The sequence below is a fragment of the Prionailurus viverrinus genome, chromosome D1 (assembly GCF_022837055.1).
Source record: "Prionailurus viverrinus isolate Anna chromosome D1, UM_Priviv_1.0, whole genome shotgun sequence".
Taxonomy (NCBI): Eukaryota; Metazoa; Chordata; class Mammalia; order Carnivora; family Felidae; genus Prionailurus; species Prionailurus viverrinus.
In genome coordinates, this window is record NC_062570.1 from 1,887,380 (window position 1) to 1,903,630 (window position 16,251).

Here is a 16,251-nt window from a genome sequence, read left to right on the forward strand (position 1 = left end):
TATGTGACTTTTTGCCTCATTTCTTCCTTCTGTCTTTTCTCATAGCGTGTATCTTGAATGTTGCCGTATCATAGCACCTGTCACACTGATTCAGATGATTTGGTGTGTCTGCCTCTTCTCCTAGGTTGTACGTCCGTGGAGATTAGGATCCAGGCCTTATTACACTTTCTGTCCCCAGCATTCAGGCCAAACCTGACTCCTGCCTTCCTTTGATTATTCAGCTTGCGCCCACTATGTGCCAAATGCGTAGTTTCTGTTATACACTTTCTTTGGTTGACAAAGTGAGGTTATGAGTAGACAAACTGATGACGAAAGAGGTGAGGTAAATTTTGCATTGTTCATGTAGTTCCCTGGGTTAGATGTTTATTAAGTGTGCATGAACTACTGACTGAGAACAAAGGGCATGGATGTCTAAAGGCCTCGGATGGGGTGCTGGGGCGGCTCAGTCACTTCTGTGTCTGACTCTTGATTTCGGCTCAGGTCATGATCTTGAGGTTTCTTGAGTTTGAGCCCTGCGTCAGGCTCTGCACAGATAGCACGGAGCCTGCTTGGGAGTCTCTGTCTCTGCTCATGCTCTCAAAATAATTAAATATAAAATAAAATAGAAGTCTTGGTTCCTTCTTCCCGGGACTTTGTCACCTAGTATAGGAAACACTTACGACACAATTATAATAGAATGCAAAAAAAGAAAAATAGTGACAATGTTTTTATTCTTTTTATGAATACAATTTATTGTCAAATTGGCTTCCATACGACACCTAGTGCTCATCCCAACAGGTGCCCTCCTCAGTGCCCATCACCCATTTTCTTCTCCACCCCCCCCCCCCAATCAACCCTCAGTCTCTTCTCTGTATTTAAGAGTCTCTTATGGTTTACCTCCCTCCCTCTCTGTTTGTAACTATTTTTTCCCTTCTCCTCCCCCATGTTCATCTGTTGAGCTTCTCAAGATCCACATGAGTGAAAACATGATATATCTGTTCTTCTCTGACTGACTTATTTCACTCACCGTAAAACCTTCCACTTCCATCCACATTGCTGCAAATGGTGAAAAATAGAGACAATTTAAAGGGAATTATAGATTGTTGAGCAGGATTTCTGAACTATCACATGAACTCCTAACGGAAAATAATAATCGGCATGGTACAGATAATATTGTCACATTTGAGGGAAAAAAATCTTACATTTTTAAACTAAAAATTGTAATGATGTTTCTTGCTTTTCTTTTTTTAACCCACTCATTTCTGTTTAAATAAAGGAATCCAAAACTTTTAGGAAAGTAACTTTCATATTCAGAGAAGGTTATAGTACACATTAATGTTTTATTATCATTTTAGTTTACAAAACACTTAAAAAATTTTAATGTTTATTTATTTTTGAGACAGAGACAGAGTATAAGCAGGGGAGGGGCAGAGAGAGACACACACACACACACACAATCTGAAGCAGGCTTCAGGCTCTGAGCTGTCAGCACAGAGCCCGATGCAGGGCTCGCACCCATGAACTGTAAGATCATGGGTTTTAGCTGAAGTCAGGCGCTTTAACTGAGCTGAAGTCGGACGCTAAACTGACTGAGCCACCCAGGCACCGCATTTACAAAACGTTTTAAGTGGATTATCTCATTTATTTTTTTAAGTGTTTATTTAAATTCCAGTTAGTTAACATAGAGCATAATCTTGTTTTCAGGTGTACATGAATTATCTTACGAGTTATCTTATGAGTATCTTATGAGTATGACTTACCATGTGAGTCAACATGAATTATGCGATTATCATACCAACCCTGAGAGACGGGTATTATTAAATTCTTTTTACAGATGAGAAATGAGAACCACTAGTAGCGAGTTCAGTGAAGGAATCTAAGGTTTCTTTTTAATCTCACACATCTATTGGAGGGCGTGTTACATGCCAAACATCATATTAAATACTGTACACACATTATCTCATGTTATCATCACAGCAGCCTAGACGAGTGGAAAGCGAGGTGTGGAGAGGGTAACGGTTTACCCAAGACAGAGAGGCAGACAGACAGGTGGGAAGTTTGCACTATGATTTCCATCAAGGCATTCACCTGACACCATAGTCGATGCCTGAATTTTCCAACTGCAGTGTTTCTTTGTCTCTGTCTCCCCCCACTTCCTATCCTTCGTCCTCCATCCCTCCCGCTTCTCTATTCCGGAGTGGGAAGTGGGGGCCAAGTATGCGGGTGAGCGGAAGAAACAGCAGCTCGGAAGCCCACCTCCCGACAGTCCCTATGTTGTTTACGCAGCCTCAGTGGTATTTTGTGGGGAATGAAAGAAAGACTGCTCTCAAAGTATATGCATGCGTTGCTCTTCCTTCTTTCCTTCCCTGCTCTTCGCAACCCTTGTAAGGTCTCAGTGGCACATGGTGCCAACAGTTAGAATAGTTTGCATTTATTGGGGACTCGCTGTTGAAAGCATTATGAAGAATTTGAAAACAGATCCCCTCGGTAGATATTTTCAACATCCTCACAATCCTGTCCTCGTTTAACAGATGAGCAAAATAGACGCAGAGCAGTGCAATCACTTGCTTACGGTCACTTAGAAAGTAGAGTCAGGATTTGAAGTTGGGCTCCTTGATGCAGAGTCTGGGCTTTTCGCTGCCATTCTTTCTTGCCTTTCCTTCATAAATATTTGTTGAATAAAGTAAATGGATTCTGCTTTATTATCACTAATTGTTCCATTAATCATTTATTTAGTGTCCGTACTGGTGAGCGTAGTGCCAGTGGAGTGACAAATACATGTTGCGTAACACATAGAGACGGCACTCAGTGAACCTACACCGTGGAGAGTAGGACAAATACTTGTGCTGTGGTGGCACCGAACCAGAGCTCTACCCCGGGTGATGTGAAGCCAGAGGGCTTCCTAACTGCAGTGTAGCTGGCTCTAATTCCTGGCCAAATCTGTAACGATTATAGAATGTGTAGCCTAAATTGGTAGCGGTAGGCCCTTATACACTAATTGCAACTAAATTTAATGGACCGCCATCAAGTGTTGTCCTAATAGGTTTATATCACTTATTAAAAATAATTAAATTGAAATGTATTTAATTTTATGCTGTATAAATTTAATTTTAGTTAACTTACATGATGAAATTTGGGCACTATCGTGGGTTAATTACATATGAATACGACTCTTTGGATGAAACATCCTTAAGTACTTGGTTTATGTTTATTTTATGTGACATTCTAGCCCTGCAGATACAGATCTTCCCAATTTGCCATTATTTTCCATAAAAATCCTCCATCTCTACAGATTTACATTTCTGTTCTTGTAGCCCACTGTTGATAATTGGAAGAGAGCTTGCCAGGGGTGGGGATGGGCAAAGTGGGTGAAGGGGAGAAGGAGGTACAGGCTTCCAGTTGTGGAATGCATACGTCACGAGAATAGAAGGCACAGCGGAGGGAATGTGGTCAGTGGTACCGTAATAGCACTGTATGGTGACAGACGGTTGTCATACTTGTGAACGTGGCATAGTTTACACATGCTGAATCACTGTGTTGTCTATCTGAAAGTAACGTGACATTGTGTGTCAACTGTACTAAAAAAAAAAAAAATTTTTTTTTTTAATGGACAAAGGACCTGAATAGACATTTTTCTAAAGAAGACACACAAATGGCCGACAGGTATATAAAAAGGTGTTCAATGTCAGTAGTCATTAAGGAAATGCAAATAAAAACCACAATGAGGTATTATTAATTCATGACTGTTAGGATGGCTATAATTGGAAAGACAAGAGATAACCAGCAATGGCCAGGTTGTGGAGAAAAGGGAAACCGTGCACTGTTGGTGAGCATAGAAAATGGTGCAGCCATTATGAAACACAGTGTGGAGATTCCTCAAAAAAATTAAAAATAGAACTACCATGTGATCCAGCACTGCTACTTCTGGGTGTAAATCCAAAGGAAAGGAAATAGGTGTCTGAGATATCTGTACTCCCATGTTTATTGCAGCATTATTTAGAACAACCAAGATATACAGTAAAATCTTGGTTTGTTAGCATAATTTGTTCTGGAAACTTGCTTGTAATCCAGAGCGCTTGTATATCCAAGCGAACTTCACGGACCATTGGCTCAGTTGTGACATTGGGCATCACATACTACTCGTATTGCAAGACATCACTCATTTATCAAGTTAAAATTTATTAGAAAAGTTTCCTCATCTTGTGGAACACTGGCAGAACAAGTTCCTCGCACACCAAGGTTTTACTGTGTTGTAACAACCTGCATGTCTATCAGTGGATGAACGGATAAAGAGAATGTGATCTATCCCTCTGTAATAGAATATTATTCATCCATAAAAACGTGAACTAAGTAAAGCTGAGAGGAGAATGGAGGCTGCCATTCCACAGAATGGAGCTGGGGGTTGTGTGAAATGGGGAGAGAAGTTGGACATTGGGTACAAATGTTTGACTATAAGGTGAGTAAGTTCTAGAGAATCTAATGTAATATGGTGGCTCTATGTAACAGTACCGTATTGTATACTTTAAATTTACTAAGAGTGGATTTTGAGTGTTCTTACTACAAAAAAATGGTAACTTTTGAGTTAATGTGAATTTGTTTCATTGTGGTAATTATTGCAGTGTAAATAAATGCTTATCAGAGCACTCAAATAGGTACTATTTCGTCAATTATACCACAAAGAAGGCTGAAAAAGATTAAAAACAAAGTTTGGAAGAGAGAATACTATTTGAGGTAGAAGGAAATGAATATGTTGAAGAACATCCCGGAGAGATGATAATTGTTTAAGGAGAATATTGAACGCACAGTAGAAATTTATGAGGACTCTTGTGTAGACATTAATAAGTAGAAATTTAGAACATCTAGAGGCAAAGGAAGCAACGTGCTCATGAGTGCAGCATAAATGAATGTGGTTTAGAAAAGCCATGTTCTATTCAGGATTTGATGTTGATGTGAAATTCAGCATATTTTTATAATCTCTTGTAGAACTCTGTTGTGGTGCTTAACGTGCCTGTGGACATGTCCGTCAGGACTCAGTAAAAAATGTACTGGTTTTTAACAAAGGATTCCTTTCTCCACAAGGTGGAGATAAGTACAAAAGTTTTTATGTCAAGAAAAGATTTGTTAACTTGCAAATATTGAGCTGATACTACTTTGGAAATGTCGAATTTTATCTAATTCTGGATTGGATAAGTCTAACCATACTATTTTTTTTTAATGTTTATTTAGTTTTGAGAGAGAGAGAGAGAAAGACAGAGCGTGAGCGAGGGAGGGGCAGAGAGAAAGGGAGACGCAGCATCTGGAGCAGGCTCCAGGCTCCGAGCTGTCAGCACAGAGCCCAATGTGGGGCTCGAACGCACGAACTGTGAGATCATGACCTGAGCTGAAGTCAGACACCTAACCGACTGAGCTACCCCGGCGACCCTAACCATACTATTTCTGATCTAGAAATAATTAGATAAGCCAATATAAAGGGGAAAACAACTGATAAGCATCTATCAATAATTAGTTTCCATTTACCTTTTTAGTAATACATATATATACACACAGACTCACATTTGCTTGTAGCTCACCGTGTAGGGTTATTTTTGTGTTGTAGATTACTCTCCCTAGTCTTTATCAGACCCTCTGCTTTGACGATGAAGCGCTGTGGCGTACTTACTATCACACTTCAATGTGTGAGCAAGAGTTTCCGTCTATTCTTGCAAAGAAAGTTTCCTTATTTCAGCAGGTAAGTTCTCTAAATGCATAAAAATATCTGATACTTCTCTTGTCATCCAGAAGCCACTTAAATGAAAGTTCTGCCTTTGGATGTCATGTGATGTTAACGTGGGGAAGGGCTTTCTGCTTTTGCCGTGGGCCCAGACAGTGTGGTCACTGGCAGGCGTGCCTGGGTGTCTCCGTGTGCTGTAGCCCAAAGGGTGATTTTTCAGGAGAGAGAGAGTCTCACAGGAAGACATTAGAGTGTGAGGCTTCTTCTCTCATTTCCCGGGTTCTGTCCGTGGGAAACACCGCCTCGTGAGGCCCAGGCCCTCCTCTCCCGTTTTGTATCAAACGGAGCACTGAACTTACTGGAGGGTTCTGGTCTTTGGGGTAGGCCAGGGCTTAGAGCTGGCGGGCTCTCTGGGAAGGGGTGTCCCCGGTCACCAGGCTGCTGGTGCTGGTGTCTTCTTGTATCTCCTTGGTCGGTGCTCCTGTACCAAGTGTGGCTTGAGATGAAAGGAAAGGAAGCTAGGAAGCACGTTTCTTGAAAACTTAAACACCTGGGTATATACACGTTTGAGCATGAAAACAGTAATTTGAAAATTTTAGACAAGATTTCTGGGCCTCTGCTCTACGATCATCAAAAGTGCCTCACCTTTATACCCTCGTTGGCAGCTGCCACGTGGCCACTTCCTGGATACTGAAGACATAGCTGACCCTGTGACAATGACATGCTCGTGTGGACTTCTGATGATAAATTTGAAGAAATAAATGGACTTTTAGTTAATATTTTCCTTATTAAAAATATGTCTTTGTATATACTTACTGTGACTGTGTAAGTAAATATTGTGCCACATTGATCAGTGCTGACATGTTAGTAAATACATGTTTCATTAACTAACATTATTGTTTACACCTGTTGTGTGAACTGTATTGTTTAAAACTACCCTGCACTTTCTTTGAAGGTTCTCGTGGTGCAGGCGCTCAGACCAGACAGACTGCAAAGTGCCATGGGCATGTTTGCCTGCAAAGCTCTGGGTAAGTGTGGGACTCTTCTGGAACTTGAGCACTGACCTGAATTATTTTGTTAATTTACATTTTATTTTATGTTGACCTTAGTTTAGAATATTAGAGGGTCTTACCCTTCATTCTGCTTATCTTACCGCCTCTACTGGATTAAAGAAAAATGGGTGTTGGATGTAACTGTACTTAATGTATTCACTTTGATGCATAGTTGACAGCCTGCATTTAGTTAAGGTGTTTGAAATTTAAAAACTTTTTTCTTGTGAACGCCCTTTAGACATTTATACATTTGTTCTTGATTAGGACTTTAAAGCAGGGAATCAAATGTTTGATTTAGACAAAATAAAACAAGTAAATGACCGTAGTCTGGGGTCGGGGGGAAGTCTTCAAAACGAGTTATTTTTGCTGTAAAAAAACGAAGAGTGTGTGCGTCTTTCAGATTACAAACTATGCAGTCCATTATTTACATCTTTAATGTAGTCTTAGAGGATTAAAAGGTAGGGTTCGTTTGTAAGTTCCATAGACTATATTTTGATTTGCTCAGGAAAACGTGGAGAAGCCGTGTTAAGGCCCGTATTTTAGCGAAAGGAGCCCCTTCCGAGAATAGCGGTCTTCATCCCGAAGCAGGTGGAAAGTAGAAGATCGGGCCTAGGTAACCAAGTGCCCTGGCGTTGTCGCTAGAAGTTCTCCATCGGCCCCCAACATCTTACTCGTGTATGACACTGTGTGTTCCAGCTGTGTGTGTTCCAGTCCTGCGAGCCTAACATGACTTAGCGACGTCGTCTTCGGGAACTGGGGGCAGTACACCGGGTTTTGCACGCTTGTCACTGGCAAGTTCCCGTGCCGGCGACCGTCGTCTTGTCCCTGAGGACTGACGCGGGGCTTGCGCACTCGGGCAGCGGTCACTGGTGACACCGAGAGCCTCTGTGTGACTGAGAGCAGACACGGTCACATGCCGGGAGGTGACCGAGTCGTCAGCGCTGCGGGCGGACTCCGTCTCCAAGGACAGGCCTGCGGGGGAGTCGGGTGTGCACGGGGAGGTGTGGCCGTGTGTCCCGGGTGGGCGGTGCTTCCCGTATTTACTTCTTGCGGGGACTCCCGCGTGCTGCAGGAGCCCCGGCCCTGCGGTGACCCGCCTCCACTCATGATCGAGGACCTGGGAGGACAGCCTCGAGCCTCTTCTTGGGGGATGTGCCGGCACAGGCTGTCTATGCCCCCTGCCCCGCCCCCTCTGCCAGCACATGTACGTGTACGTGAGCTTGCGCACACGGCGTGAGGCCTTCTCCCCCCCCCCCCCCCCCCCCCCGCGGACGGGTCACGTGGCAGGCTGCGGGTGGGAACACGGAGTTGCGAGGGCGCGTGCTGGGCCTCGAGTCTCTTCAGCGCGGTCTCTTCAGCGCGGACGGCGCGTGGAGCGCTCGCCTCCTGCGCTGTGGTCGCTGCGCTCTGGCAGGATGCTCGGCCCCGTGACTTCTGGTTGTGAGCGACACACGCCCGTCCCAGGCGCATGGCAGTGAGGAAGGGGGACCCGTGGCGGGGGAAGGGCAGGACTCTCCCTTCTCCACTTCTGTCTGTCTCCTCCTGTATCTGTCCGTCCCTGTGCCCCGCGCAGCTTGTGGAGCCCCGTTCGTCCCTGCCTGTGTGTTCCGTGCACGGGGCCGGGCCTCCTGGCCTCCATCTGAAATGTCCCGCCGTGCCCTCCTCAGAGGAGTCCCGGGGATGCCTCCCCGAAAGAAGTCCTGGCGGCGGTGGGGGGGGGGGGGGAGGGAGGGGGTGTCCAGCGGGCAGTAGGCGCCCGTCAGGTGGTGTAGCCGATGCTCCTAGCTGGGGACTTTGCTCGCCGACACACGGATGTGAACAGGACAGCTTGACAGCGACTCCTGCACCAGTTACAGATGCGTGACGTTGACTCTGGAAAACGACGTGTTGGAACAAAGGTGTGAGCGTCCCGGTGCGAAGTACCCGCTCACTTCCTGTTGCACCTGAGGCCCTTAGCCGTGGCCCGCGGCAGACGCTCCGGAGGGAACGGCCTCACGGCAGGTGCCAGTGGACGGACCAGCCTCGCGGCGGCAGGTTTGAGAAACCAGCACGTTTCCTGGGCTCCATCTCTCAGGTTTGCCGTGAATTAACTCCCTTGCTGTCATTGCTGCCAACCGAGTGCAGAGTCTCAGCACCTCTCCCCTCAGCTCCCGTCGTCGCTGTGGCTCTGCCGTCAGAACATACACAGAGCGCAGTCACTGCTCACCCCTCTCCTGCCGTCTACCCGCTTTAAGTCACTGTCACGTGAGCAGGGCTGCTGTTTTTGAGGCTGCTTTTCTGCCCATGCCCAGTTTATTCTCAGCATGGCGGCAAGAGTGCCTAGATGACATGGGTCCTCAGTCCATCGTCCCCTGGTGAGTCGCTCCTTTCCTGAGTTCTCACAATGTTCTCCTACCACTCCCACCCTCGTTCAGCCCCTTCCAGCCGTGTCCGCCGTCCGTTTTCCTGTTCTGCAGCCCCCAGTGCGTTTCTGCAGTCTCAGGACCTTTGCATTTGCTGTTCCTTCTTCCAAGGGAGCTCTCCCCCTCCCCCGGTGTCTTCCCCACTTCTCTGTTCAAATGGCATTTTTCCAGCAAAGATTTCCCTCAGGGCTCTGTAACTATTAGTACTCTCTGACATTCTGTTATTAATGTGTTTATTAGTTGTTCTCCAACTAGAGTAGAAGCCACGTGAGGGCACACATTTATTTTATGGTTGTGTTCCTCTGCCTTAAACAGCTTCTAAGCGCAGAGGCTATAAATGTATGTTCCATCAGTGGCTCTCTTCTTACTCAAGTCTCCCTACTTTAGCTCTTGCTTCCTTTCCAGTCCATTCTTCTCATAAAGCTGTGTAACCTTTAAAAAGTTCAAACCAAATTATCTCTCTTTTTGCATAAAATCTCCAAAATCTTCTCAAAACACTTAGAATAAAATCCAGCTTCCTTACATAAGCTTATAAGACTCTGCTTCTCTGACCTCATCTTACATTGTTCATGCTTCCCCCTTTGCCTAAGTGGGCAGAATAGTCTCAGGACCTTTGCACCATCTGTTTGCGGCATTTTCTCCTTTTTTTTTTTATTCTTAATGCTTTCTTGGAGACTTTATTTAATACAGAGATACCTCCCAATGTCCTGAATAATAGTTCCGAGTTCTCCAGTAGTAAAGATTACTATTCTCTTGAATACCTTTTAAGAAAAAATGTTATTTTTATTTTTTATTTTTATTTTTTTAATTTTTTTTTTCAACGTTTATTTATTTTTGGGACAGAGAGAGGCAGAGCATGAACGGGGGAGGGTCAGAGAGAGAGGGAGACACAGAATCGGAAACAGGCTCCAGGCTCTGAGCCATCAGCCCAGAGCCCGACGCGGGGCTCGAACTCACGGACTGCGAGATCGTGACCTGGCTGAAGTTGGACGCTTAACCGACTGCGCCACCCAGGCGCCCCTGAAAAAATGTTATTTTAAAAAAATTCTGTTACGGTTTACATATAGTGTTCCAGGGGTACAATTTGGTGATTCAGCATCACTTCTTGTGATGAGCTCCAGGTATCGGATGGATGCACCTTTTTTTTTTTTTTTTTTTTTTTAATGCATGGCTCCTTTGTGTCATTCAGATGTTAACTTACAATATTGCCTTTCCAGAGAGGTCTCTCTGGGCCATCTGATGGGTACCAACACATCAGCCTGTTTTAATTCTCTTTGTGGGACTCAACACTATCTAATATATTTCTGGGTTATCTGTATATTTATTGTATGTTTCTATAACTTGATGTGAGTTTAAGTAAAACGAGGCACTTTTCGGAGCAGTTGGTAAGAGTCCGTTCTTTCCTCCGTCCCCCAGTCCTTGTACCGCGTCGCAGCAGATCTTTCCTGCTGACCTTGCAGCGTGACCTTGTGCCCACTCTTTGGAACACTTCGTGGCGGTGCTATTTCACCTCCAGATTAAATGGTATTTAAGGCTTAACAGCATTAACTAAAAACCTCCTGGTGTTCACATATTCGAATGCTTTGTAAGTTTAATATACTTCTAAAACCATATTCTGCCTATTTTTAAGCAAAAGTTATATAAACTGGTATATGGGTAGATGACTTTGTATTTGGTCAAATGGTTTTATTAGTAGAGTTTTCATATAAAATTGGAGTTTTTATTGTATGAATAAGTTTTAAAAATTCAAATTGCTAGAGAATGACAAGCACTTATCTTTCTAATGAAATTCTAAAGATTTGATTTCAAATGTAATTTTTCAAGCATCATTCATACGGAAAGATTTTTATTAAGTTTAAGCAATCCTTTTTGTAATGTATAAACTTTAAAGCAGTAACTTAAACAGTTGTGTTTTAAGTGGTGTCCATTTCGGTGGAGTAGAGCCATCCCAGAAGCTTAGGCGCATCACTGGAGTCCTCCAAGCTCGCGTATACCAGCCACATCTGTTACTTTTTCACGATAGCAGTCACCACATGCACATACTCCGACTTGAGTTATTCTGATCACATTCGGCTTTGAGTAGCTGCTCTGAGCAGGGTTTGTGCTGCATGGTGAGGCTGGTAGGAGGCGCGTTTGCGGAGGGCGCCGCGGCCGCAGGAAGACTCTCCAGGGGACAGTCTCCGAGCCTCGCAGCCCTCCGCTCCCCAGCCCCTTCCCTTAGTCGTGCCTGCGTCCCATCCGGGGGGACCTTGCTTCCACGGCTCCATCTGTCTCGTGAAGCTGTGTGGGAGAGCAAGGGGAAGGACAGAAGGACATGCATATTCATCTTCTGTTGCCTCTGTAACACATTGCCACCAATTAGCAGCTTAGAACAACGTCCATGTAGTATCTCCTGGCTCTAGAGGGGAGGTCAGTAGCCCGGCGGCTGGCCTGGGTTCTCCGCTGCAGATCCCACAGGGCTAAGTGCAGGTGTTGGCCGCTCTGCCCTTACGGGGAGGCTCACTGAATTGCACGATTCAGCCACGTGCCCTTGCAGGATTGAGGTCGGCATTTCCTCTCTGTCCCTGGAGTCCACCTCCAGGTTAGAGGCCCTTCCTCCACATCACAGCCAGCAGTGGCCGACTGATGCTTCCTCAGGCTCCCCATATGTCCCTCTGCTCTCTCCTCCGCCTCATCCTCCCTGCCTCTCTCTGTGGCGTCCCCTTGACTTTGCAGGCTTTTCAGGGTCCTAGTGATTCATTGGCCGGCTGGGATAATTGAGGTTAATGCTCTTGTGATATCCCTAACCAAAATTCCACCTGCAGAGTGCCTTCCCAGCAGTGCCTAGGTGAGTGTTTGCACAACCAAGGACAGGAATCTTGAAACAGTTAGGGTTGGGATTCGGCCTCCACAAAACGTGTGGCTTTTTGTTTCTAGGTTCGAGGATTAGTCCGTTTCTAAAGGGCATCTTGCATTAGATAGTGGTTGTCGGTTTTATTTCTTTTTACTGACGTTTGTGATATGTTTTATCTCTAATGAGGAAGTGGGATTTTGTACACTAGAAGCTTGTTGGTCTCTTTGTTGGGGAGGACGAGGTGAGGGAGCAAGAATGAGTCTGTTACCCTTACCTCCTATAATAGTTTGATGTTAATTTGCTGCTTTTTTTACTCAGGTACTTAAAAAGTACAGAATTGATATTCTTTCCTTTTTAAACTGCAAATTATTTCTTTTTTATTATTTCAGTATTTTATCTGAGTAAATAGAATGCAATAAAGGTTTATTTCTTTGACTCATTTTTGTTCTTTTTTTACTTTTAAAAGAAATGACATGGTTTAAAGATGAATGGTCAAAATTTTAAATTCCAGTGATTTTTTAAAAAAAATCTTATTTTATTAGAGAGAGAGAGAGAGAGGGAACAGGGGAGGGGCAGAGGAAGAGAGAATCATAAGCAGGTCTATGCTTGTCAGCACAGAGCCTGACCCAGGGCTCGATCCCACGACCTGGCATCATAACCTGAGCAGCAAAAGCAAGAATCACACACTTAACTGACTAAACCACCCAGGCCCACGATCCCAGTGATATGTAAGTAGTTCTGTACTGTGATAATTCACAATGCAGTGAACATCTTTGACTCTTCAGTTTCATGGAATAGTTCTGGATGATTCACACTAACAGTCTTAATGATAGAATGAATTGAAGTTGCTTGGGTTAATAAAACCAATGATAATATATAAAGATTAGTTCATTTAAAATGCAGTAGGGTTATAATATTGGAGTTTTGTGGGCAGAATAGCTAATATGAAATTCAAAGTAGCATGAACATGACTTGAGTCATAAATGGTATATTTTCAGGACTTTTTCTCTAATCCACAATGTTCCAATAGTTTGAAATATTGTGTAAAATGAGCTAATGAACATATATTTTTCTGTGGAATTTTAACTTTAGAAGGAATATTTGAATTTATGTTAGAGTGTGCATGTAAAATGGTGAGCACAAGACATGACTCCTGTCCTCATCGAGTATATGGTCTGTTAAGACATGATGTGGCAATCTGCATTTAAATTTTTTTTAATTTTTAAATTTATTTTTGGGAGAGAGCGTGTGAGCCGGGGAGGGGCAGAGAGAGGGGGACAGAGGATCCAATGCTGGCTCCAGGCTCTGCATGGAGATCGTCGAGCCCCACACGGGGCTCAAACTCACAAATTGCAAGATCATGACCTGAGCTGAAGTTGTACGTTTAACCACCTGAGCCATCCAGGCGCCCCTGTATTTTAAATTTTGAGAGTTTTATATTGGCATATAATTTCCAAAAGAACACGTTTCAGTCAGTAGTTATTTTGTAGGGAAATATATGTATCCTGACATTTTTATCACATGATACGTGTAAATAGAGCTCCGTGAAGAGATGGGGAAGAATAGAAAACAGGAAACACTTGTTACTAGTCATTATTAATGCAGTTCTTTCTATTCTGTTCGACCACGTGAGCGTGTATATTACAGTGTGGACTGTTGTCTGTTGAGTAATCTGCTTTTCAGGAAAGTACCTCTAAATGCACCGTTTCTGTAACTTTAGCCCTCCTGTATGGCTCTCAGACTCCTCAGTGTGTTGCCCTCTTGCCACTAATATCAACAGCCTGGATGAAATCCTCTGTGCCTGCTTCTGCACTCACATCCTGGATTATTTCTTAAATTATTGTAATTTAAATTCCTGAGTCAAAGGCCAGGCCCATTTCTAAGACTTATGATATAGTTCACAATATCAGGTAGTGCATTTATTTGGCCTAGAATGTTTACTGAATTTAGGAATAAATGTGTTGAGCAAATGAAAACATTTCTAGTTACACTGTCGCAAGTCCATAAGAATTCCTTTTGATTAGGTCTTAAAACAGGGTGATTGTTAGCCATGTCAACTTAGTTAAAATTAAAATTCATACAGTATGCTACAGATGCAGTTCAACTTTCAGAGGCTATTGGGGCAAATTCCTGGAGATTAGGGATATTTCTGCTCTTGACATTTCTTATCATTCTTTCCTCTTGTGAGGAGTGGAGGGCGTGGGCCACATGTGAAATGTGTCTTTTCAGCGTGGTTATCTAGAAGGGCCTTTTTAATGTTCATTCTTGAGAGAGACAGTGCCAGTGTGGGAGGGGCACAGAGAGGGACAGAGGATCCGAAGCAGGCTCCATACTAATACACAGAGCCCATTGTGGGGCTTGAACTCAGGAGCTGTGAGATCATGACCCGAGCCAAAGTGGGACGCTTAAGTGACCAAGCCGCTCAGGCATCCCTGAATTTTTATTTTAAAGTGCTTGCTACAGAAAGTTTTAAGAGTGTCCTTTTCCAGTGATTTTAGAATTTTTAGGGTGCAGATTTCTAGGGTGCAGTGTTGAAGACACAGGAAAGCCCCTGCTGCCTCTGTAGGCATTCTGTTAGGTTCTGCTGATCCTGGTTTCAACTCTTGTGTCTAGTCCGTTTTGTTTTGTGTTTTGTTTTGTTTAGCTCAGTTCATACAAGTATGAACAAGTATTAATTGAAGTGGGTCTTCTTTAGCTTGGCTTTTATTCAATACATTAATCATGGAAACATTTAAATTTTAGTTAAGGAGGTTTAAACATAATAGCAAAATTACAGTTTCTTGTCTGTATAGGACTTGAATTTGTGAAAAGCTTCAGAGTCAGAGGACGCACAGGTGAATTATGTTGAATACAGTCAGCAGCAGCTGGGTGGCCTTTGGAAAATTCAGTTTCTTTGATTATTAGTTTTCTTATATGTAAAATAAATATCTGGCATAGTGCCTAGCATAGAGTAGATGATGAATATGTGGAATCTTTTTTATTATCATATCCTGTTTTGCTCCCAAATGGCCTATGGATTGTTTTATGCTTTTTTTTTTTTTTTTTTTTTCACAACCAAGGACACTGGGCACAGAGTATTTTAGTGATTTGTACAGGGTCAGTGGCTAAACTGAGAGCTTACGTATTCTGTCTCCAAACTTATATTCTTTTCCTTCTGTACCACTTTTTTTTTTTCTCACAACGCGTGGGCGTAAGACATAGCCCTCGTGTATCATGACAGTGAAATCGTTCACTAGGTCATGCGGAAATCTGATTCCCAGTGCACAGCACACAGCAGGCACCCAGTTATCATAGAAATGAGTGAATAGTGGTAGAGACGGGTGCTTGGGTTCAGTCTTCTCTTGTAGGCAGAAAGTTACCTATTGAGGCCACAACCCTGATGGTGTGTTTCTTCCTGTGCCGGATGAGGCAGTCAGGGTGCCTGCCTGGTGGTGGTGCAGTGAGTCGCTGATATCCCAAGTGTAGAGCATTCAGAAAAATGTCCGGCACCTCCAGCATCCAACAGATGTGAGTTATTGCTGGTGAGTGAGGGATCTCGCAGTGAGAAAACTGTACGGGATTAAGTCAGCCGGTTCTTCTCTGTATTACATCCTGCAATTAGATTTAACAGACTTTTGTCTGAATCAGCTTGCTACAAAGTTTTCACGTCTCTAATCTGTATCTTCCAGGACTGAAAGAGCTGTCCCCGCTCCCTCTAAATCTCAAACGCCTCTACAAAGAGACACTGGAGATTGAGCCTGTCTTGATAATCATCTCCCCGGGTGCAGATCCTTCCCAGGAGCTGCAGGAGCTGGCTAATGCTGAGCGCGGAGGAGAGTGCTACCACCAGGTGAGCACAGAGACCTGCTGCTTCTGCCCAGCTTTGGTCTCCCTGCCATGGTCCATCCTGTTGGTCCATCCTGTTGGCCCCCCCTCACAGTGCCCACGTCCTGGTCCCCAGGCTCCCCCCAGAGGAAGTTCTGCCATGTACTTCAGTGTCTGCATGCCCTGCTAGGGGGCAGCCGGGGAGGGGGAGTGGAGGCAGGGGCAGGGGGAGGGGGCAGTGATGGAGCGGTGGGGGTCAGCCCAGGAGGCGGAGTCGGGGGGTGGGGGGGCTGGTGATGGAGCCGTGGGGGGCAGCCCAGGAGGTGGAGTGGAGGCAGGGGTAGTGGGGCCAGTGGTGGAGGGGTGGCCTCAAGGAGGAGGTGTGGCAGGCTTCCAGGAGCTGGGAAAGTGCCCGAGGGATTCTCTCCCAGAGCCTCCAGGAAGAGCGCAGCCTTGTGATACTACCTTTAT

General features: G+C 44.4%; 1 protein-coding gene across 10 annotated transcripts in view; it reads left to right on the forward strand.

Moving 5' to 3' along the window:
- Positions 1-16,251, forward strand: part of DYNC2H1 (dynein cytoplasmic 2 heavy chain 1) — a 355,486-nt gene that overhangs the window by 171,824 nt on the left and 167,411 nt on the right. For all 10 annotated transcript variants that reach the window (XM_047878737.1, XM_047878734.1, XM_047878738.1 and 7 more), the window contains 3 exons: positions 5,576-5,707; positions 6,645-6,717; positions 15,645-15,805. In XM_047878737.1, coding sequence (XP_047734693.1) covers positions 5,576-5,707; positions 6,645-6,717; positions 15,645-15,805 — 366 coding nt within the window. The remainder of the gene's footprint in view (positions 1-5,575; positions 5,708-6,644; positions 6,718-15,644; positions 15,806-16,251) is intronic.